At 42.5% G+C, this 24,602-nt stretch overlaps 1 protein-coding gene across 1 annotated transcript in view; it reads left to right on the top strand.

Moving 5' to 3' along the window:
* The first annotated feature begins 12,479 nt into the window (after positions 1-12,479).
* TNRC6A (trinucleotide repeat containing adaptor 6A) overlaps positions 12,480-24,602 on the top strand; it is a 36,251-nt gene continuing 24,128 nt past the window's right edge. Inside the window, exons 1-4 of the mRNA XM_029283598.1 lie at positions 12,480-12,523; positions 14,970-15,060; positions 18,232-18,253; positions 23,013-23,297. Coding sequence (XP_029139431.1) covers positions 12,480-12,523; positions 14,970-15,060; positions 18,232-18,253; positions 23,013-23,297 — 442 coding nt within the window. The remainder of the gene's footprint in view (positions 12,524-14,969; positions 15,061-18,231; positions 18,254-23,012; positions 23,298-24,602) is intronic.

Below are 24,602 nucleotides of genomic sequence, written 5' to 3'. Positions count from 1 at the left end.
CCGGCCGGCCGGCCGGCCGGCTTCCCTCCGCGGGGCCCCTCGGAGCAGCGGCGCGGCTGGCTCGGCCTCCCTGACGGGCTCTTTTCTCTTGCAGAGTGTTGGAAGCCAAAGCCACCAAAGAGGCCGAAAGGAAATTAAGCAGGTGAGGCGAAAGGGGGGGGGGCGGCGGGGGCGGCGCGATGCCCTGCAGGCGCTTTTGCGGGGCCGCCGTTGGAGCCCGGGGAGGAGGACGCAGGAAAGGCGGCTCCGCCGTTTTCTGCCAGGTTTTTTTTTTTTTTAAATCCCCATCCCTTTGACTCTCGTGCCAGACATACTTTCTTTCGCTACATTTAAAGCTCTTGCAAGTCGCAAGAGGAGCCGGAGAGAATGTAGGGTTTGTTTGCTTGCTTGCATTTTTTTTTTCAACGTTGTCCTGCCAAATAGATTTCCACTGGCTGCAGAGTCTTGCTGGCCTTGAGCTGAACACAAAGCACATCTTATGAAGGGGAGATTTATTCCTTGTACGTATCATATGGAGGCAAAGTGCTTGTTAGCATTCAGGGAATTTTGAAGCTGCCCTCAGCTGCACCAGCCTCAGAAACTTGAGTGTTCGTTTAGAGTTCAGAGTGTTTTTAATTGCTCCTGCATAACAGCTGAAATACTGAATTAATTTCAAGGAGCAGTTTTTGCATTGCAAAAACCTTGCGAGGCATATTGCTCATATACAGTCTTTCATAATTCCTTTTTATCATAACAATTCCAATGCATTTATATATTTCCAATAGTTTAATCTTGAAAATCAGAATAATAATCTCCCAGCATCTGTAGAGGCTTATACCACGTAACAAAAGGAATAACTTTTTAAAAGATCTTCAACTTAATCCTTGTTGAAATTCTGATTTTTCTGATAATGCTAGTTGAGCTTCCTCTCAGCTGTTATACTGTTATTTAGAATAGATTAAATTTCAGTGTTGTTTTCATCTTCCTAGTTTTCCTGTGCTTTGGATAGTCTGAAAAATGAGGATGATTCAGTAGTTTTAAAATCCAACAAAATGTTAATTGGACAAAAGACAGAAATTTGACAAGAAGAGTAATTATTGCTAGCCAGATATTTTCCGTCTTTATTGGGACTAAATAAGAATCATTGATTTTCCTCTTTGTAAATCTGTATTCCTGCTTTTAATCCTGAAAATTATATCTGTCAGAGATCATAAGCAGGATATATATAAAATAAATACTACCAGGGAAAGCCTTCCCCATTCCTTGTATGAAAGAAATAATTTTCCCAGTTACGTTGAATCAGGCATAATGAAGATTCTGTCTGAAGAGTAGTTTGTGTATATTCCTCACTCTGAGAAATATATAAAAGCATGAAGAATATGTTAAAAGTGACCTAAGCATTTGCCTTCAGTACTGAGCATAGTCATGAAGGGCTTGCGAAGAACTACTGCAGCAGTAACGGTTCTGTTTATGTCTGCATGATGTTCTTACTATGCTCCTCCGAATAAAACCTGATTAATGGGAGTATTTGCTTTATAGAATGGCCTGACTAAATAGTATACAGGTAGTACAGGTAGTCCTTGACTTATGACCACGATTAAGCCCAAAATTTCCATTGCTAAGCAAGACGTTAAATGAATTTTATAACCATTTTATGAGCTTTGCAGTTAAGTTAGGAACAGGATTGTTAAGTGAATCTGGCTTCCCCATTGACATGGCTTGTCAGATGGTCCCAATCACATGACCTCCGGGGCATTGCAAACGTCATAAATACCTGCCGAATTTTGATCACTAACCCATGGGGGTGGGAGGGGACTGTAGTAGTCCTAAGTCATTTTTCCCCCAGTGCTCTTGTGACTTCAAACAGTCACTAAATGAATGGTTGTAAGTCAAGAAGAGCCTCTTCATGAAATGAAATCTACTAGTTCATATGCCCTGGAGAAAGGCCTGAGCCAGAGAGGATAGTTGAAGTTGTGCTTGTTAACATTTGTAAGGGGCAGTACCTCCAGGAGCAGACTACCTTTTAGATCAGGGGCCACGCACGCCAGAAACCGGTCCATGCAAACGCAAAGCCCCATCTGCGGGATGCAGGCAGTACATGAAATCACACCCCCTTCGGTCCACAGAAAAATCTCCACGGAACTGGTCCCTAGTGCCCAAAAGATTTAGATTATCTGCAGCAGCAGCCCTCAATCTTTTGGCCACCAGGGACCGGTTCCATGGGGAGCGTTTTTCCCGCAGACTGGGGTGGCATGGTTTTGCGCACTTGTGCAACACGGTTTCTGGCGAGCCACGCTCCGGTGCCAGGCTGCAGACCAGGGGCTGGGGACACCTGATCTACAGTATTATGCTGCAGTTCTTTTTGACTTTGAACCTATAACAGGCCTGGTGAACCAATGTGTGTAGGCAAATTTGTACAGGAAGAGACAGTCTTTCTTTCCAGTTTTTGAAAGTTTGGCCTACAACAATCAGTAAAGAGGTCCATCAAGACTATATCCACCATTAGAGAAATGTAGTTAAGTGGACGTTGCCAGGTCTCTTCTACTGTACCCTCCCCTGTCACCAAAAAAGCTGGCTTCATTCAGTTGTGAATTATTTGAACAATTAACCAGAAACAGGCAACTCTTTGTGCTTGGTATTTGCACCTCTGCCCATCCTATCTTGTAGGCAAAGAAAAACCATGTCCCAAAGAATTGTTCCCTGTTGTGACTTTGGGCGGTCTTTCATCTCTTTGCTTTAGCTAAACATGTCATGTAGCTTAAATTGTACCTTTCTTAATGTGTAAGTAACCTTTGCATATGAAATCCATGCACTAAAGGTTTACCAAATGTTGCCTAAGATTTTAAATTTAACTTTTAAATTCATTGAATTAGGCCTGAGGTTCGGGATGTTGCACCGTTACTGGAGGGAACCAGATCCATACCTACTCTCAGCCATGAAACTTCCCTGGGTGATTCTGGGTTAGAAATAATTTCTTAAAAAGGAATAGTTGTGGAGCAAAATCAGAGAAAAGAGCTCCTGGAGGAAAGGCAGGGTACAAGCATAAACACGTATTATGCACTGTATTGTATATATCATTTATTCAATCTGCTTTACGTCTAGAAAACATTTGGAATTCAGTTTATTTTTTATTTCCACTTCAGATGTTTATTATGTTTTATTTGTGCAAATATCCATCCCCATTTCAACAAGGACTCAACATAGTTGGTACTAGCAATACAGGTGGACTTACGACCACCATTGAGCCCAAAATTTCTGTTGCTAAGTGAGACATTTGTTAAGTGAGTTTTGCCCCGTTTTATGACCTTTTTGCCATAGTTGTTAAGTGAATCACTGCAATTGTTCAGTTAGTAACACAGTTAAGTGAAATTGGCTTCCCCATTGCCTTTCTTGTCAGAAGGTCTCAAAAGGGGATCACATGATCCTGGGAGACAACAACCGTCATAAGTATGAACCAGTTGCCAAGTGTCCGAATTTTGATCACATGACCATGGGGATGCTGAAAGGGTCGTAAGTGTGAAAAACAGTCATAAGTCTCTTCAGTGCCATTGTAACTTTGAACGATCACTAAATGAACTGTTACAAGTCAAGGATTACCTGTAAAAACATTATAAGAAGACCACACTGACTAAATCAAGTCAGTGATCTATATTACTAGCATTCATATGTCCTATGGAATGTTAACATTTTAAAGAAGATTCCTAATCTTAGGTGGCAGGTTGTCCATGAGGATACCTTCTCTCATGGGGTTGCATGAAACAAGCCACATCTGGGTGGGAAAGATGGGTACCAAGTTTGGGTATTTAGGATGCTGTCACCTAGCTTACTATGTAATATTCTGAAATAATAATCAGAATAATAATCAGAATAGAGCTGGAAGGGACTTTGGAGGTCTTCTAGTCCAGCCCCCTGCTCAAGCAAGAGATCCTATACCCCTTCAGATAGGTGGCTGTCCAGTCTTTTCTTAAAAACCTCCAGTGAAGGAGCACCCACAACTTCTGGAGGCAAGTCGTTCCATTGGTTAATTGTCCTCACTGTTAGGAAACTTCTCCTTAATTCCAGGTTGCTTCTCTCCTTGATTAGTTTCTATTCATTGTTTCTTGTTTTCTGGTGCTTTGAAAAATAAGTTGACCCCCTCTTCTAGACTGGTCATACCCAATTCCTGCATCCATTCTTCATATGTTTTGGTCTCCAGGCCCTTAATCATCTTAGTTGCTCTTCTTAGCACTTTTTCCAAAGTCTCAACATCTTTTTTGTAATGTGGTGACCAAAACTGGATGCAGTATTCTAGGTGTGATTTTACTAAGGATTTATAAAACGGTACTAATACTACACATCATTTTGGTTCTATACCTCTTTTTATACAACCAAGGATTGTATTAGCTTTTTTGACTGCTGCCATACACTGCTGGCTCATGTTTTAAGTGATTGTCCACTACAAGGTCCCTCTCACAGTTAATATTATAGAGCCAGGTTTTGCCTAATTTGTATTTGTACAAATTGTATGTTTGTGAATTAAATCCATTCTTATAAATGCATTAACGTTTTAACATTTCTACATCCCTCACCCAGACATCTAATGTCCTAGTAAAATTTATAAATATTAAAATAATCATCTAAAAATAAAAGGTAAAAAAAAAACACCCTCAAATGTGGATTAGGGGCAGGATGCAAATTTTTGTCTTCAGATGGCCTCTTAAAAGAGCTCGGTCTTTTATTTGTCTGGAATGGAAGGACAGCCAATTTTACTGGGATGGGGCAGTTCTTGGAAAGGCCTGTTTCCAAGTCTCCCCTTGATCTGTTGATGAAGAGGAACCCAAAATATCCTCTTGTGCACTAATCAACCAGGAGATTGGATCTAAAACCATATAACTTTGTTGTTAAGATTTCAGCCCATCCGGTAGCTGGATTGTAGAAGGCAAAAATCTGAACAAATAATTTTTAAGACTTCATAGTTAATAACAAGCTCCTTGATATATATCTGGAAATAAACCGATAACCAGCCTCTAATATTGGTGAAGCACAGCTATACTGTATCAACTCACCAGTATGCAGATTGCTGCATTTTATACCAAATGTCCCCAGTACTTTTCAAGTTATTGAATTTTGAAGTAACAAGGCTGTGAGTGATTAGTGCCACTTCTGAAGGCTGCCTCCTCTCCGAAGGGGGCAATTGCATGCCAGCTGACTTAGCTGCACTGTCCATTAGCTCTTCTAGTAGGAGCTGTGAGTTGGACTCTCGGGTTCCAGACATGCTCCTTCATTGGGAATGCAGCTCCATCTAGAGTAGTTGGGAATGGCATCAACAGTTGTTTCTGGACAAAGAGACAGTGCATCTTGCTGGAATTCAGTTTCAGCAAGTTTTGTCCCATTCATATCCTTTCAGTCTCCAGATGCTGCATTAGTACTTCCACAGCATCTCTGCTTGGCCCAAGATGAAGAGATGTAAAGAGATGCCATTTCCTTCTTGGTGATACTCTGCCCTACCAGCAGTTGACCTTTTTCAACAGTTTCATCTGCGTGTTAAATAACATGGAAGACAGTGCTGACCTGTGTAGTACCTTATGCTGGAGTGCCTAAGAGCTCAACTGATATTGATTGTAATCGTCCATTTAGCGCAGTGTCCCTGAATCCCAACCTTTGTTGGCAGTCCAGAAGCATATCATCATTAATGATATTGAACCACTGCAGTGAGCCGTGTTCCCTCCAGGTCCTGTCAGAGGACATCCAGCACTGCCCTCCATGTCTGGGCCAAATCTGTTTTCCTTCAGAATTTCCTGAAACTGCAGCCCAGCCGCTTTATCCAACCTCCCCCCCTCCCCCAAAACGGAAGGTTGCATGATGTGGGTGGATTGAGAGATGCGGGGGCAGGCTGCTGCCTTTTTTCAGGAGGCCCCCACTCTCAAAAAGACATCCAGCCTTCCTGGAGAAAAGGCAGGTGGGCCATGGAGCTGGCCCAGAGGTGGCTCAGCTCCTGCCACAGAGGATCCTGTCCAGTATTAGAGTTCACAAGCCCAGCGGAATCCCAAATCACTGCTGAAGGCACTGCCTCAGTTAGCCCATTTTCCTTCTGCCAATAATATGTATTATATGTGTGTAATAGGAGCCAGCGTGTAGGCCTCCTTTTTCCTCCTCAGTTCTTGTGGATGACTGTCTCTACATACTTGAATCCGATTCAGGGCACTGCCGGGGAAAGAAATAAGAGCTTGTGGTGAGCTGGGGAAAGTGTGCTTAGCCTGGAGAGAGCAAGCGAGCCAAGGGGATTAACCACTGCTAATCGGCCCAAGGCAATTCGCCGAGAGGGAAATGGTTCCCAGACAGGCTGCTGAGAAGGTTTCCTGGCTGTGGGTTCCAGCTTGCTGGCTCTGGCTCTTGCGTGCCTCATTTTTATATCCTTGCAGCATCTTCTACAGATGTGCCACCCTCGGCCCTGATTTTGCTCTTCTGCTTTCTCCAATTGACTGGGCACAGCTAGGTGGAGTTAAATATAAGAGCATTGCTGCGTCCTCTGGGGGATTGTAAAGTATGGGCCTCACCAATTCTGTTAAACTTTTCTTCCTCTTCTAGAAGTGCACATTTGCAACAGAGATGAAATCGGTATGAAACGACAGCAATTTAGGTCAAAGTTCTTGAAAGCCTTGGTGCCAGTTTTGAGGGAGGGGGGAGACTGGATGTTTGAAGAGGCCTCAAGGTCCTTCCCAGTCCCAAATGTTTCAGTTGATGCTCAGCTTTTCTTATTGTTTCCTTGTTGCTCAGTGTTTGGCCTTGAGCTGTGGAGATTGTGTAGTTCCCCTAACTAGATGCCCCCCCCCCCAAACATGAGTGCAGGGAAAGATAGAAAACCTGCAAGTTTCATTTTGACTACTGTAACCCACATAATCTAATAATTCTTTGATTCTTTTAAAAATATGTACCTAACAAATAATATTGATGTCCAACACAAAGAGTTCTGCCTACTTTTAATTTATTAAAATTGCAACGTATTGAAGTAGGAGTAGCTGATGTGGAGTGACAGCAGCTGGTCAGGGATTCAAAGGGGCTCCATGGAGCTCCTGAAGGGAGGCCTCCAGTTCTGTAATAAGCCTGCTGCCAAGCCCTTAATGGGGGGGCTCTAAGGGGTGGTGTTCCCCTCCCCCCACTTATCTAGCAAGAGAAATACAAGGCTCTAGTTATGTGCCACTAGGACTGTTTGGCCCTGCGGTTTAGATAGTAGGGCGACGGAATACCTTTTAAACCAGCGGCCCCCAACCTTTCTGGCACCTAGCTATGGAAACTCTCCATAAAATATTCTGATTTTCATATCTTAATTTCTTTGAACAGAAAATATTTCCATTGCTAACATTCCATACAAAGGACATTGTTAGCAAGCTCCTTCCCCCTCCCTCTGGAAACACAATCTGAGAAAATTGCAGTGGGCTAAAAAAGTTTGTGAACCCTTTGGATTTTTAATATTTCTGCATAAATATGATCTAAAGTATGATCTGTTCCCACATAAAGCCTAAACATAGACAGAGAATGCCCCATTAAACAAATGAGACAAAAACTTGGTTCAATTTATTTATTGAGGAAAATGACCCAGTACTACATATATGTGTGTGACAAAAATATTCCTAGAGAATCAATGCATTAATACCATTCACAATAGTAAGATGATTTAATCACTGGAAACTATGTGTGTCAGACCTAGCACAACTTAAACCTCTAAATCAGGGGTAGTCAACCTTGGCTCTTTTATGCTGGCTCAGGAATTCTGGGAGTTGGAGTCCACCAGTCATAAAGAGCCAAGGTTGACTACCCCTGCTCTAAATAGAAATAATCCTTGGCTCCATTTGTTGAAAAAGGTATAGCTCATTAGAGATCAAGTGCATTGCAGTAGTTCAAAGCCAGAATTGAAAATTACACCCCCGAATCCTTAAGTTCTACTCTTCCCTCCCTTCCCTGTCTCTCATTGCTCCCTCCAGTGTATCCAATATGGTCCAGGCAAGATGATTCCCTAATGGTCAATTCTAGCACAGGTTGTTATGTGGACCCCTCCTTCCGGCTGGGTGACATGAAACAGCGTCTGGAGGAGGTTCAGCACTTACTTTCGTTTCCCCGAAGCATTTCCCCTCCCCCCCTTCATTCCCCCTTGCCCACAGTTCATGGCAGTCAGTCTCCGCAGTGAAGCACCAAGCAAGCATAAGGTGGCAACTGACCCTATGAATAATGTAAAATGAAGGGCAAAAGCAGCTTCTCTCTCTGGCAGTCTGGCCCTGCACCAGTTCGTCTCCTGGAGTAAGTCACTACTCTACCCCACAGCCATTTGGCACAGCACACATTTTGCACATCAAGGAGGACAGGAGGAGTGCAGCTTAGGCAGGAGCCGATGTGCCAGTAGTGCAAGTAATTGCTCTGCTACAGGATGCTCAGTCGTGAGAGGTAGAAAAGGGCTGCTCCTGGCTTTTGTGCAGGGTGGCAACCTAGCTCTTTGTGTGTGTGTGTGTGTGTGTGTGTGTGGTGGGATTTGAATGCGTGGCTGATGGAAGAGCTGGGTGTGTGTCAAAGAAGGGCTTGAGGATTTAGCTGGCTGTGTATTGAGTAGCCTGCTGCTTGTGAGGCACATAATCCCACTGCACTGGTGTGTTTCCATGTCATTGAGCTGGGAAAGGGTCTTGCAAGACAATACCGACTTCAACGCTGAAGGCCCCTTTCAGCACATTGAATGGGGAGATCACACAGTGAAAACGACGCACAAGACTCATGTATAAATAGTCCTTGACTTACAACCGTTCATTTAGTGGCTGTTCAGAGTTACAACGGCCCTGAAAAAAGTGGTTTATGTGCATTTTTCACAGTTACAACTTTTTCAGCATCCCCATAGTCACATGATCAAAATTCAGATGCTTGACAAACTGGTTCTTACTTTTGACCCTTGCAGTGTCCCGGGGTCACATGATCACCTTTTGTGACCTTCTGACAAGCAAAGTCAATGGGGAAGCCAGGTTCATTTAACAACCATATTACTAGTTTAACACTGCAGTGATTCATTTAACAAATGTGGCAAGGAAAGTTGTAATTTAAAGTGGCTGGAGAAGCAGGATATAGTCAAAAGGATGGCTCCATTCCGCAGATTGTGTACAATTGGAAGAGTTTGGGAAGGCAGTTCTTCTAAGGCAGCTAAACCTTTCTTTCTTTCTTTCTTTCTTTCTTTCTTTCTTTCTTTCTTTCTTTCTTTCTTTCTTTCTTTCTTTCTTTCTTTCTTTCTTTCTTTCTTTCCTTCCTTCCTTCCTTCCTTCCTCCTTCCTTCCTTTCTTTTTCTTCCTTCCTTCCTTCCTTCCTTCCTTCCTTCCTTCCTTCCTTCCTTCCTTCCTTCCTTCCTTCCTTCCTTCCTTCCTTCCTTCCTTTCTTTCTTTCTTTCTTTCTTTCTTTCTTTCCAATTTCATAAATGAAACTACCCAAAACTGGTCCTGTCCGAATCCAAGTCTTTGTTCCAGATTTGTGCTTTGTGGGACTTTAAGTCAAGGCTTGTATGCATATTTTATGTTTCAGTTGGTTGCTAGGGNTAATAAGCCTGCTGCCAAGCCCTTAATGGGGGGGCTCTAAGGGGTGGTGTTCCCCTCCCCCCACTTATCTAGCAAGAGAAATACAAGGCTCTAGTTATGTGCCACTAGGACTGTTTGGCCCTGCGGTTTAGATAGTAGGGCGACGGAATACCTTTTAAACCAGCGGCCCCCAACCTTTCTGGCACCTAGCTATGGAAACACTCCATAAAATATTCTGATTTTCATATCTTAATTTCTTTGAACAGAAAATATTTCCATTGCTAACATTCCATACAAAGGACATTGTTAGCAAGCTCCTTCCCCCTCCCTCTGGAAACACAATCTGAGAAAATTGCAGTGGGCTAAAAAAGTTTGTGAACCCTTTGGATTTTTAATATTTCTGCATAAATATGATCTAAAGTATGATCTGTTCCCACATAAAGCCTAAACATAGACAGAGAATGCCCCATTAAACAAATGAGACAAAAACTTGGTTCAATTTATTTATTGAGGAAAATGACCCAGTACTACATACGGTATATGTGTGTGACAAAAATATTCCTAGAGAATCAATGCATTAATACCATTCACAATAGTAAGATGATTTAATCACTGGAAACTGTGTGTGTCAGACCTAGCACAACTTAAACCTCTAAATCAGGGGTAGTCAACCTTGGCTCTTTTATGCTGGCTCAGGAATTCTGGGAGTTGGAGTCCACGAGTCATAAAGAGCCAAGGTTGACTACCCCTGCTCTAAATAGAAATAATCCTTGGCTCCATTTGTTGAAAAAGGTATAGCTCATTAGAGATCAAGTGCATTGCAGTAGTTCAAAGCCAGAATTGAAAATTACACCCCCGAATCCTTAAGTTCTACTCTTCCCTCCCTTCCCTGTCTCTCATTGCTCCCTCCAGTGTATCCAATATGGTCCAGGCAAGATGATTCCCTAATGGTCAATTCTAGCACAGGTTGTTATGTGGACCCCTCCTTCCGGCTGGGTGACACGAAACAGCGTCTGGAGGAGGTGCAGCACTTACTTTTGTTTCCCCAAGCATTTCCCCTCCCCCCCTTCATTCCCCCTTGCCCACAGTTCATGGCAGTCAGTCTCCGCAGTGAAGCACAAGCAAGCATAAGGGGGCAACTGACCCTATGAATAATGTAAAATGAAGGGCAAAAGCAGCTTCTCTCTCTGGCAGTCTGGCCCTGCACCAGTTCGTCTCCTGGAGTAAGTCACTATACCCCACAGCCATTTGGCACAGCACACATTTTGCACATCAAGGAGGACAGGAGGAGTGCAGCTTAGGCAGGAGCCGATGTGCCAGTAGTGCAAGTAATTGCTCTGCTACAGGATGCTCAGTCGTGAGAGGTAGAAAAGGGCTGCTCCTGGCTTTTGTGCAGGGTGGCAACCTAGCTCTTTGTGTGTGTGTGTGTGTGTGTGGTGGGATTTGAATGCGTGGCTGATGGAAGAGCTGGGTGTGTGTCAAAGAAGGGCTTGAGGATTTAGCTGGCTGTGTATTGAGTAGCCTGCTGCTTGTGAGGCACATAATCCCACTGCACTGGTGTGTTTCCGTCATTGAGCTGGGAAAGGGTCTTGCAAGACAATACCGACTTCAACGCTGAAGGCCCCTTTCAGCACATTGAATGGGGAGATCACACAGTGAAAACGACGCACAAGACTCATGGACAAATAGTCCTTGACTTACAACCGTTCATTTAGTGGCTGTTCAGAGTTACAACGGCCCTGAAAAAAGTGGCTTATGTGCATTTTTCACAGTTACAACTTTTTCAGCATCCCCATAGCCACATGATCAAAATTCAGATGCTTGACAAACTGGTTCTTAACTTTCGACCGTTGCAGTGTCCCGGGGTCACATGATCACCTTTTGTGACCTTCTGACAAGCAAAGTCAATGGGGAAGCCAGGTTCATTTAACAACCATATTACTAGTTTAACACTGCAGTGATTCATTTAACAAATGTGGCAAGAAAAGTTGTAAAATGGAACAAAATTCACTGAACAAATTTCTCATTTAGCAACATAAATTCTGGGCTCAATTGTGGTCGTAAATTGAGGACTACTTATAATTTAAAGTGGCTGGAGAAGCAGGATATAGTCAAAAGGATGGCTCCGTTCTGCAGATTGTGTACAATTGGAAGAGTTTGGGAAGGCAGTTCTTCTAAGGCAGCTAAACCACCTTTCTTTCTTTCTTTCTTCCCTCCCTCCCTCCCTTCTTTCCTTCCTCCTTCCTTTCTTTTTCTTCCTCCCTCCCTCCCTCCCTCCTCCTTCCTTCCTTTCTTTTCCTTCCTTCCTTTCTTTTCCTTCCTTCCTTCCTTCCTTCCTTTCTTCCTTTCTTTCTTTCTTTCTTTCTTTCTTTCTTTCTTTCTTTCTTTCTTTCTTTCTTTCTTTCCAATTTCATAAATGAAACTACCCAAAACTGGTCCTGTCCGAATCCAAGTCCTTGCTCCAGATTTGTGCTTTGTGGGACTTTAAGTCAAGGCTTGTATGCATATTTTATGTTTCAGTTGGTTGCTAGGGTGGGGGGGGAGGGGGGGAATCCTTATAGTGGTTGGATTATTTCCTTGAGAGCAGCAGCACTGAGTCACATTCCACAGCAATGCCTGCTACTCAGGAGACAAGCTCATTTCCTTCCGTTTTTGTAGGAGTTAGGGTTTTAGCTAAGAGGAGCCCCTGCTTCTGAGAGTGGCTCTCAGAGTCCAGCTGGTCCAGGGGTTAGGGCCTAGTGAAGGCAAGGTATTCAGTAAACAGTAAGCTTTTCAGAAATGAAAATAATCCTGGGCTTTTATTTGGATACTTGAGTTGGAGGTTGACATTAAACTAACTCTAACTGATCCCACGGCATCAGACCAGAACATATAACAATGACTTTCCCAGCCAAAACCCACAGATGTCCAGATATAGCTCATGTAAACATGTTCTCTTTGTTATGGGACCCCTCTGCTATCTTCTTCACACCTGCTAGAATGTCCTTGAAAGGTTTGCAGACTGCGACTTTCAGCAAGCTTCTGTAGGACTGGAGAGGTTTCCTTTCTCTAACTCAGGGGTTCCCAACCTTAGCAATTTTAAGACTTGTGGACTTCAACTCCCAGAGTTCCCCAGCCAGCCATGCTGGCTGGGGAATTCTGGGAGTTGAAGTCCACAGGTCTTAAAGTTGCCAAGGTTGGGGACCCCTGCTCTAACTAACCCATTCGAAAGCAACACCTCCCTCCCCCCTTATTCTAACGGCAAGATTAAAACAGAGACACATAGCTGCCAAATTTTCACTCTTGACAATATGCATGCATACATACATACATACATACATATCATACACCATATATGTGCACATATATATACACACATATACATACACGTACATATATACATACATATACATATATGTGAATATACACACATATATACACATGTACATATGTTAAAAATAAAGAGGTGTCTCCTGGGTATATTCATAGTTAAAAGGTAGGCCAAAAAAGGTGAGAACACCAGGAGGATAAAATATATGAATAATATATTTAAATACTAATAAACCGAGCTTTCACCTGGACCTCCAGGCTTCGTCAGGGTGAGGGTCAGGGTACATGTACATATACACATACACACGCACACATATATAGTCCACAGTCCATTTTGAATACATGGTGGAAAAAAGAGTTGAGGGGTTTTATGATTTTTATGAGGGGCTTAGCCCGAATCCTGTAGACTTTGGAAACACAAGACCCACAGTAAGGATTTTAGATAAAAACCTGCAGAAGGAAGTGGGAGAGTAGCTGTAATAGGATCTATTAAATAAGTCAAGGAAAAGCATTAGCTGATAAGTTTTGTTACATCTGCCATAAAGCTCAGAGTCTGGTATGAGCAAAATGAATGTGAACTCTGAGAGTGGAAAAGCAAATTCAATGCGCTAGATCTCATTGGGATAATTTCCACACTGCATTGACTATAGCAGCTGGAGGATACTCTTATCTGCACCTGCTTAGAAATTAAAGTGAGTTAATTTAGTAAAAGTGTGGAAAACATTGGCATTAAAATCAAGAGAGAAACAAGAACAATTCTGTACTATTTATGCCGTTTACAATAAATCGAGAGGTTATAGATGCTGCGTTCCAAAGCAAAAAACGGCAAAAGGGCTATTAGAATGAAGAAGGATTTTAATTGCTCCAACCTCTCTTGGAAGACAAACTGAGCATGGTTCTTTCAGGAAGCGCCTCACTTCTCTCGCTGACAATGCTGCCCTTCAAGCAGAAAAGGATTAACTGTCACTGGTTTGATACTAACTGAAGAGTAAAATTTAGTGAATGATATGGAAGAAAGCTAGGATTTAGGTTTTTTCAAAAAAGTGTGTGTGTGTGTGTGTGCAGACTGGCTAATTCAGAGACATTTGCCACTTCCTCATGCAGCTTTTTGTCCACTTGACCTCAACGTTGTCTTCATTGACCAGAGCAGCTTTTGGAGGCTGGGGGGAGGGGGGGCAGTATTTCCACCCTTATTTGGAAATACTTATGGGCAAACCAAGTTTTTTGAGGCTAAATTGGCAACATTCTGTATAGTAAATATATTTTTGAAAACAATGTTCATGAGGTGGCAGCCTTTGGTTACCAAATAATAATGAAAATAAAATTGGACTTTAATTACCCATTGGTTTCATGGAAGGATTACTTTGCTAAAAAGTCATCTTGTTGGACCCTTTCTGTGTGAGCCTGGATGATGCTTCCCCTTTTCTTCTCATCTCCCCCTGCATTACGTTCCTGTCAAGTAGAACCAAATAGAGCTGGAAGGGACCTTGGAGGTCTACTAGTCCAACCCCCTACTCAAGCAGGAGAGCCTAGGCCCTAGACCATTTCAAGTCCTTGCCTTTTTCCACAGACCTTAACCTCCAAATTCTGCTCAGTGCTGTGCCTTCTCTGAACAAGTTCTAGGATAGTTAATCGTACTTGTTTTTTTAACGTAATGCAACAAACAGGTTTTTTTAAAAAAAGAAAGTGCAACAAATAAACTAATATGTCGCTTTTTGTTTTTATTAAAAAATGAAGTCCAGGTCTAATAGGAACATATTACAGGTAGTCCTTGTCTTATGACCACAGTTAGGACCAGAATTCGCATTGATAAGGCAGTTGTTTTTTTACCACAGTTGTTAAATGAATCACTGCAGTTGTTAAGTGAATCCAGCTTCCCCCATTGACTTTACTTGTCAGAAGCCAGCTGGGAAGGTCGTAAATGGTGGCCACATGACCCTGCAGCCATCATAAATGCACGCCAGTGACAGGTCCCCAATTTTTATTCACATGACCATGGGGATGCTGTAACGGTCATAAGTGCAAGGATGGGTCATAAGTCACTTTTTTCAGTGCCATTTTTAACGGTCACTGAATGAATGGTTGTACGTTGAGGACTACCTGTAGTAGTTAGGGTATTTTTCCTCAGAATGCATTGCTAACCTCAGCCCTGTCCTCTAGGGAATTGGTGCAAGAGGAGGAGGAACAGTTAATGGAAGAGAAGAGAAAGAGGAAAGACGACAAGAGAAAGAAAGGAGCTGCTCAGAAGAAGGTGAGCCAGAGATTAAGATGTCTCATGAAGTGAAGCAGTGCCCTCAGGTCACCAGAATGGTGCTCTGGAGGTGTGTGCGCTGCTTAAGACACGTGCTCTTGGGGGCGTTTAATACGCTTCGTTAGGGAAAAAAGTGAGTACTGTATAATGGTCTGGCATGCAATAGTAATGCCACCTTATAGGAGGGATGGGTGGCATAAAAATTTAATAAAATTACACACACACACACACACACACATTGTAACAGTAATGCTACAGTCTGCAGCAGGAGATTCACCATAAATAATAGTGATACATTTCTTATCTACACAGTTTTCCGTTAACCAGTAGAATTCATAACCTTTGTGTGCAAAATAAGATTTCACGTGAGCCGATACAGGTTATAAAAGGGGATTAGAAATTCATGGAGAATAAGGCTATCGAGGGCATGACAATAATGAAGGCACTTTCCCTCTTATTACTAGTTGCTGGAAAAGTAAATGGGGGGGGGTTTATGTCCTCTGGTATATTGCAACATTGCCCTTTCTGCTTGTTTGATTATTGGCAATAAACATTAGCTTGTGGCCCAATTATCCACAGAAGGTGCAGTCATGGCATATGGATTTAACAAGGTAGCATTTTGAATAATAAATAAACCTGGTAAAATTGTTAGCTATGGTAACTGTCACTTATGGGGATCTACGCTAAAAAAGATTCCTTAAGTGCCTCAAATACTGTGTACAGTATATTTTTAAAAATCCCACGACACATAAATGCTCAGTTTCAGACATACAAGTCTTTTTCTTCATTCCTAGTTAGGGCTCAAATGATTGAGCGGGAATAGTCTTTAATATGTTGGAAATGTTTTGGAAACAATGTTTTAAAAATGCAGACGAGACAAAAATAAAAGTAAAATATGTTCATATGTTCATCAAGACAGTAATTTAAACAATCCAGTCAAAAGCTTTGCTGGGAGAAACCACGATTGTATTCTCCCCGCTCTCCTTTCTATCTCCTACTAATCTAAAAAATATCCAAATACCCATTGTCATATTTTTTTCAGATATATGCTGTATTTATATTGTAGAATGCACAACTATTTTGTGAACGTGCATTACAGACACTATTTATAGTATAGGCTTTCCAGTTAGCAGATGGAAAAAATATATTTTTCATTTGAGTTTTGCAACCAAAATCAAAAATATGCAATGCATGTATTAGAAGATAAAGTCAACATTTTTGCTGTTTTTATGTTTCAGGTATATTTTGTGGAAATTAATTCATTGCTGTTTGTCTACAAGATTACATGTCAGGCACATGAAGTCTTGAAAAAGTGTGTCTAACTGTTCCTTATCACTTGCTGATGTAATATTCTTTTTAATCATTTGCTTAACCTTTTTTCTGTTAGTTGACAAATAGCACCCAGCGTGAGCTACCTTTGTCATCCTTCTGTAGAAACAATAAGGGGACTTAAGTTCCCATTGTTTCTTTCGGCAGAACATTTTTTAAAAAGAATTGGGGCTGGGGTTCCAGCAAGCCAAATGCTAGTTGAAATACTATAACAAAAGGTTTGAGTGGGGGACCGTTTTGTTTTGAGATTAGAATTTTTTTTTTAATTTAGTGTACAGGTTACTAAAAGCCTCCATGAAATTTATTTATTAGAATCAAACCTTAAGTAGTCCTTGACTTACAACTGGTCACTTAGAGACTGTTCAAAGTTATAACAAAAGCTATTTATAACCTGGTTTCAAATTTATGGGCATTGCAGTGTCCCCACAATCGTTCACCTTTACAACTATCCACAGGTCACGTCCCCTCAATCCTCCCATCCCACCTCGCTGGATCCCCACAGGTCTTGGGCCAGCTTCCCATCCTGCAGGCTCCCACACGCTACTCCCCACACCCCCATCACAGATCCCTCACTTACCTTTTACTCCTTCAGCCTGGGGAGGGAGCAGTCTCCACAGTGCTCTGCAGATTGCAGCTGTGCTATCCTCCTTTTAACTTGCTGTGGTTTGCTAGGGATTGGGCCAAGCCATAAGCATTCCCATGCAGGAAGACCACGTATGACCACATCAGCCCTTTAGCTTGAATAGGAAAGTGTTCTGGCAGAAGAACAAGCTGTCTTCAGAACGGGACACTCTCTAGTTTATTCTGCAATACTTAGTTTAAAATGCAAGTTCAAGCTTGACTCCGTTTAGTTTACTACCTTAAGTTTTCATTGGATTTGATTTCTAGAGCTAAATTTCGAAATATGTTGAAAAACAAATGTTAGTTTCTTTTATTGTAGAGATAACAACTTCTGAGAGCTTTTACTTGAAAGTCTATTGTAATTGTGCTGAGTCGCTTTCTAAAAAAACATTCAATATTGTTTGTTTGTTTCACAATATAGGCTGCCCCATTCCTACCAGACTTTGGTCGGGATATAAGATCAAAGCAAACAGAATATATATATATTGTATGTATGTATGTATGTATGTATGTATGTATGTATATAAAAAATTAAAATATTTTTTAAAAACCAACCAGCAAGCATCACGAGTGCCCTTAAAGCTAAACAAACTAGATAAAGACTGAACCAGATTTCCTTGATCTGCATATGCATCTTCAAGCCCATCTGCACACAAGGGGTGGGGGAGAATATTCCACAGAGTAGGGCCCATCCCTGTGAAGACCTGTCACCTGGTCCCTTGGCCGCTGCTGAAAACACAAGTGAAAACTGTGGGTGGAAGGGGGTCTCTGCCACATCCTCCTTACCGGTATCATTCAGTTGGATGGCTCCATGTCTGACCTGGAATCTATAGAGCTGATACAAATGTGTATTGCATAAACAGGTACAACCAACTAACACAAAAAACCCAGAGTCATCAAGGAGTAGGGCAACCTTGTCATTTAAATAAATAAAATCCTGACTGAAAAGGATTCAGATGATCTCCACCCATTTTTGGTAAGTTTCCCTTTCATGGTCTAGCCGCCTTTGAAGACTTTCACTGAAAAAGACCTCATGTCTACATGTCAGTCATCTGCAGCTTGATACAGTCAGGAAGTTCCCCCTGAGATGCTTGTCATTCTTCCTACATTCTGGTTAGCCTTAAGAAAGCCAATAATGCCCCTAAATTGATAATAGATCAACCAGTATTGATCAAAAGAGAATAAGGAAATCAGTAACCAAATTTTTTTTTTGTTTCACAGGCCACTGAACAAAAAAACAAAGGTAAGTTATTTGAAATACTACAATTATTTCCATAACTTTGATACGTGTCCTCTTGTACAGGAGATGGTTTGAATGCAGTTTCTATAAGAGACCTGATGGAGTTATGATCAAATACTTCCAGGTGTTCACCTTTGTGGCCTGAAAAGCACCTGCAAGCAGTTTGCTCTTCCGATCCCTTGTCATGCTCAACCTTACTCATTGAGACCCACAAAGTGAGGAGAGCAAAAGGCAACAAATTCACCGTAGGAAATTCCTTCTGCTAAGCATCTCATGGTTCATAATCTGCTGAAGAGGAAGGAGAGAGTGGCAGAGGTCCAGAGGGAAATGCTACTGATTACTCATCAAACGTTGCCTGCAGCATTTGAAAAGCCAGCATTTACTCCCTTGAAGCTAGAAGCCTTGCTTTCAGAAAACCAAAATTGTGAAGTTATGCACTGTGCACCAAATTCATTAAGAGCGCTTAGGTGTTTTTTAATGGTTGCGTTTAAGATCAAACCATGCTTCCATTTTCGTGCATTAGGCCAGAAATAGACAAGATGGATCAACTCTTAGACTTGTTGTGGAATGTGTGGATGACTTAGGGGGGACAAGGGAAAGAGGAGCTGCCTAGGAAACAGACAAGAGAGGCAGGACCCCCAGTGGCTTAACAGTCAGAGGAAGAAATTTAGGAATGGATGAAGCAGTTAAAAGTGGCAGCAGGAGGTTTGTACCTTCAAACTTGCAAGGTTCTGTTAATGTAGCCTTCCAAGGCCATAGAATTGACTCATCTGTTTCTGTTTCCTGTCTGGCTTATCCATCCAGGAGAACTGAGAGACTTGAAAAATCCTTTTTCTTCTGTGCATGATGTCAAGGCTGCTAACATCGGATGTTCTTGCTTGACAATATATGAAGAAGCAGACATTCTCTATTTAACCTGTGTATTACTTCTAGAGTTAAAGTTAGTGTGGGAAGGGAGGAGGAAAGAATATACTTGGGGAATAGTTAGCTATAACAATATCTCAATACAGTATTATTTAAGGTTAGTTGTAACCAGAGGAGATACGGGAGGGAAAGTTCACACTTCAAACTAATTGGAGAACGTGATTGATGACTGTTAAATGAAGGAGTGAGTTATGCTTTGTTATGGCTGATTGGGGGGAGGAGAATTCAGATTTTGGCTTCATTATGTACGTGCGGAAGCTATGTAGCAATAAAAGGATTCTTTAAGGTAAACAAGGCCTCAAAGTTCTTTGAAAAGCTTCTTCTTTCGGAACCATGACATCAAGCCAAAATCTGAACTCTCCTCCCCCCAACTGGTTTCAGTTGAAGAGCTTACAAATGTTTTATGGTTGATTGAGCAGAAATCTGGTCCTTCCTCACATGAACTGAAGCCAGCTAAACTGTTTTCCTTCATCAGTTAAATTCATTGTCCCTTGTGCTTCCTACAAAATGTGCTCGATATACAAGCAGCACGTTGCATTGCAAAAATTGAAGGGGGGATGTTTCAGATTTGAACTTTGAAGTGTTCTGTCTGAGTTCAGAGTGGTTGATTCCCGTCTTACTTTGTGGTTTCCAGCAGGCCACACTTGAAATCCTTTGTAACATTCTGCACGCCACCAAAACATCCCTGTGATTTGTTTGTTTAGCATTAATAGATGCTGTTCAGTTGAACCAAGGAGACTGATCTTTTGAAGGCATTCGGTTAAAGAAATATAGTATGTTCATCAGCTCTCTGAGTTATTTCAAAAATATCAATATATTTCTAGTTGATAGTTGAAGTGAGCCTTAATACAGCAAAATTCGGCATTTTTATTTTTCTTATGTGAGAGCTGAGCAAGAATTAAAACCGTTCGCAAAATGCATACTTTCTGGAAAATAAGTTTGCCGAGAAAAAAAAACTTTCCTTAAACTTGGATCGGTTCCTTTTCTCTGGATTAATACTAAAATAGCCGGAAAACCTTTCATTCTCACAATTTTGCTGGTGGGAGAGTGTTTAGCGTTGTGAAGTGGCAGGTCTTTCTTGTTTCTCTCTCCGCTTCCTGGAGGACAAAAAGGCCTCCCCAGTGCCGAGCTGACCTTGCTGTTCCTCCACTGGGGCTGCTGGGAGGCGCCCTTGGTGTGGGGCCAGAGGAGGCTGAGAGCTTGTTGGGCCATTCCTTAGAGCAGCGGGCGAACCAGGCTTTAAAGCAGGGGTCCTCAACCTTGGCAACTTTAAGACTTGTGGACTTCAACTCCCAGAATTCCTCAGCCAGCTTTGCTGGCTGAGGAATTCTGGGAGTTGAAGTCCACAAGTCTTAAAGTTGCCAAGGTTGAGGACCCCTGCTTTAAAGGGAGCAATAAAAGAACAAACCTTGTGCAATAAAGGGGTTTAGTTTCTGGTTCCATAGGATGGCTCTTCGTGACAGATGATCAGATCCTGTCTTTACTGACCTTGTTCAAATAATTGAAAGTTAGGACCAGATGCTTCTAGAAAATTCTTGCTTGTATTGAAATTGGAAATCGGGAAAAGGTTCCGGTACGACCAATATCGTACAAACTTCAAAGTGAGGATCAGTCAAGGGAGTAAGTAAGTTAATAATCCTTTGAAGCCTAATTTGCCCTAAAAGCAGCCTCAAGGTTTTGGCTGCTAGCCCATTTTGTAGTTGACAGTGATGTTACGGATGTTTACAGATATTCCACCTCTAGGATGAAGATCTCATTAAGAGAAACATCTTCCTCTCTTTCCATAACAAAACAAAACAAAAAAGGAAGATCTCTGAAGTCAAAGCAAACAGAAAAGCAGAAGATTTAGGCTTCCTTGATAAGTATCCATTCACAAATATTTTGTGGGGTGGGACATTCTTACATTGATAACACGTCTTTGTTCTCTGAGAAATAAAACTGAACTTCCACCGAGGCTCTCTTGATCTGCAAACATCTGGTTTCCTGTTTCAGAAAAGATTCTGACCAAGCTGAAGTAATACTGTTCCTGTTGCATCAAATGTTGTGTTGCTGTTGGGGTTTTTTAGGTGTTTATCACCCTGCCTCCCCCCTCCCCCATGTACAACTCCAGGCACCAAACATACCAATAAATACCCCTTCTTTCTCCTGTTTTCCCCACAACAATCCTGTGAGGTGACTAGAATTCAGTCTCCTAGTTTCTAGGCCAGCACCATAACCAAATCTTTGCAATATATATTAATGCAGTGGTCCCCCAAAACATACAGTGTTTTTTACTTGTTCATTCCCCAGATTTAACTTCAATAACATTTTATAAACTTTAGCAATAATATGTTCATCACTAGCTTTTTTGGTTAACAAATTTTATTAAAAGGCATAAACATTCACCAGATAAAAAAGATGCTACCACATTCCTAGTTTTTTTTTTTTTGCTACCACAGACTTGCACAGCTCTACTCCTACCTCTAGAGTTATTCTGAGTAAAAGCAAATCATTAGCTGGAAGAGTAGTGCAAGTGATTAAATAGCCCTTTCTGTGTTCAGAAAGGATTAACTGAATAAACCTGCATAGCTTCAGACACAGCTTTTTAATTTTCTCCTTTGTCAGTAAACAGCAGAACAGTTCCTCACCTTCAGTGTTATTTTATTCCTATCTCAGCTGGCACTTGTTTGACTCTTCCTTGCTACAGAATAGCAACATGCTGATACGCTGCTTGCTTACCGTTGATAAATAGATTAAATAGACAATAGATTTAAATAGACCCACGTATTTCCAAATGGGATTGGAAAACAAAACCATTAAACTAATTGCAGTGCAACTTGACTCATTTACTCCTCCATTTTATCCAGTCATTCTTGCCTCTGAGCTCTGCCAGAGATAAAAATGGTGTGTTCTCTGCAGTTTGAAAGCATTAGCCACTTGCACCCTATGGCCCTTAGAGTTACAGAAATTCTTTTTAGTCTTTATACACGGCTCCTCTGATTTCTCCTGCCCTCTTCCTTCGGTGTCTTCTCCTCCTTCCACTGTGTGTTCTTTGAAGATGACATATTAGCATAAGGCCAGATTCCTACCTATTCTTTTCTCACCCCACGGAAAGGGAGAGCAAGAATTGGTACCATTGCACTGCACCTGGTCTTCGGAAAGGCTCTAAAGACCTCTGCACCTCTTCTTAGAAGTGGCCCCTTCCATTTGGAAGGCCAGATCCAATAGCAGCCTTCTGCCTTCAGAGTGGACCTGGACATTCTTGGTGCTCCTTTTGCCAGTAATGCAACAACTTTTGCCAGTAATGCAACAACTTGGAGCTGTTGGCCAAAACGTCACTGCTTTTTTTGCTGGAAGTTTCTGAGTAATGTTTCTTTGTATTCTGAACAAAGTGCATCTTGATAAATTGGGTAAAATGTCAATTTTGAGCATTTCTTAACTTGTATTTATGGTAATCATGCTATTATATTTCTTTTGGCATTGGGGCATTCATAAATATGTTGAATAGATTATAGAGAACAATTTTCAAATTAGCTGGTCAAGAAGTTTCATGCCTGGTAACAGTAGAATGTTGAGACCTATCACAGGGGAACTTATTTTGGAAATGCAGAGTTGTTTGCAATCAGAGTGGCATGTAAGAGTAGATAAATTAATTTACCTTAAATAAAGGAACACTCAACTAGCTCTTAACAGCCACTTTTTGTGTTTTTGTATTTTAAAAAGCGTGTTTGCAATAATTTACTAAGTGTATTCTCCTTTTCTCTCCTCTTCTCTTGGGGGGGGGGGACAGTGTTAGAACCCCCAAAGCCTGGTGCCAGCCAGCCACTCCCTGCTTCAGCCCCTCCTCCCACGTCTATAGTCACCGGCAGTATTAGTGGCAACAATAATGCCAAACGGGCTGTGGGCAACAATCCGCAAGCGCAGCAGCCGTCTTCACCACGCTACCCACCTCGAGAAGTGCCGCCACGGTTCCGGCACCAGGAGCAGAAGCAACTCTTGAAGCGAGGACAGCCACTGCCGGGGATTGCTGCCAACCTGAGGGCGCCATCTAAATTGCTGAACAGCCAGGCGGGCGAGAGCACCGGGACCCGTGAGCAGCCGGTCTCTGACAGCCAAGGACACAGCAGCAGCCAGAAGCAGCCAGGTGAGAGGGAGCAAAACATCCACCTGAGCCCGGGAATGTCAGCATAAAGGAGGGTGGCTGGGCAGTAAGGTTGCACGCAGCCACGGGAACCGAGCTTGGTTGTTCAGTAAAGGCTCTGGTCTTGCCTCTTGCAAGGAAATAGGATAGATCAGCTGCAGAACCTCCCCATCCACTTTGGCATTGCCAGCATTACCACTGCAGAGGTTGGATCCCATCTCATGCTAAACGGTAAAGTAGAAAAAAGGAAGGTCTGCTTGAAGCTAACCTTTCTTACGTAGATAGAGCTCCAGCCTCACCCAGCACTGTGTAAGAGCAGTTCAGATGTCTTCCCTCGTTAGAGGACTTCCAGGATCTACGAAGTAGCATCCTCTTCTTCAAATGCCCACCAGCAGGTTTGAAGAGACCTAATTGTGGCCCAGTAAATGTTTTGGGAAATTTTGGAACGTGTTGTATGGCAGGGGTCCCCAACCTCTGGGCTGCGGCCCACTAGTGGGCCATGAGGGGATTGCAACCGGGCTGCGGAAACGGCGGGCAGGCACACACATCCTCACTTGTGCGAGCACTGGGCGAGCGCATACACACGCACTCCATTTGCAGGAGCAGCAGGCACGCGTGCACACCACTTATGCAAATGGAAAGGTTGGGGAATCTGCCCTGTTGCCAAGTCCTTTCTGTACTTAGATTTTCTTCCCAAGGATTTTCTTCCCTTCATCTGCTGCCGCTTTCTACTGAGCCTAACTTCCTGCTGGAAGGCGGAGTAGGGCTGGGAGAGAGGTAATCCTCACCACTTCCCCAGATCCAGAGCGCAAAGAAATATTTGAAGGCTGATAGATTTTTGCAGGACACCGGTGGAGATCAAGCAGGACAGACAGCCACTCAAAAGTGTTTGAGAAGGCCACTTCTCTCCACCAGCAGCCCTACTTTAGGGTTGAAGGAAGAGCAGTCTTAAGCAGTGCCTGGAGTACACATCTCTCTCCGGTCTTTCCCAGCATCCGAAACACTGTAAGGTCAGAATTCTTACAGACGATCAGAAAAGGGAAAACGTGTACCTGGAAGATGCCTGCCAGCCTCCCCTAGCCTAGGGAGAGGATTAGACTAGCCTAGTCCATGTTGAAATAGAGTCCATGCCAGAGAAACAGACATCTGCAGAGTGAGAACCTGGAGGGGCTTCACAGGGTGAAGGAGAAGGGGTCTCACTGCTTGTACCCTGTACCTGAGCAGTCGCCAAGGTTCCCCCAGGCATGGATGATGTCTTGGAAAGAGTTGGGTCGGTTCTACAAAGGACAGGCCTTGTTAAGGGCTATC

The sequence above is a fragment of the Protobothrops mucrosquamatus genome, unplaced genomic scaffold (assembly GCF_001527695.2).
Source record: "Protobothrops mucrosquamatus isolate PMUCROS unplaced genomic scaffold, P.Mucros_1.0 scaffold148, whole genome shotgun sequence".
Taxonomy (NCBI): domain Eukaryota; kingdom Metazoa; phylum Chordata; class Lepidosauria; order Squamata; family Viperidae; genus Protobothrops; species Protobothrops mucrosquamatus.
This window is presented reverse-complemented; position numbering and strand designations above follow the sequence as displayed.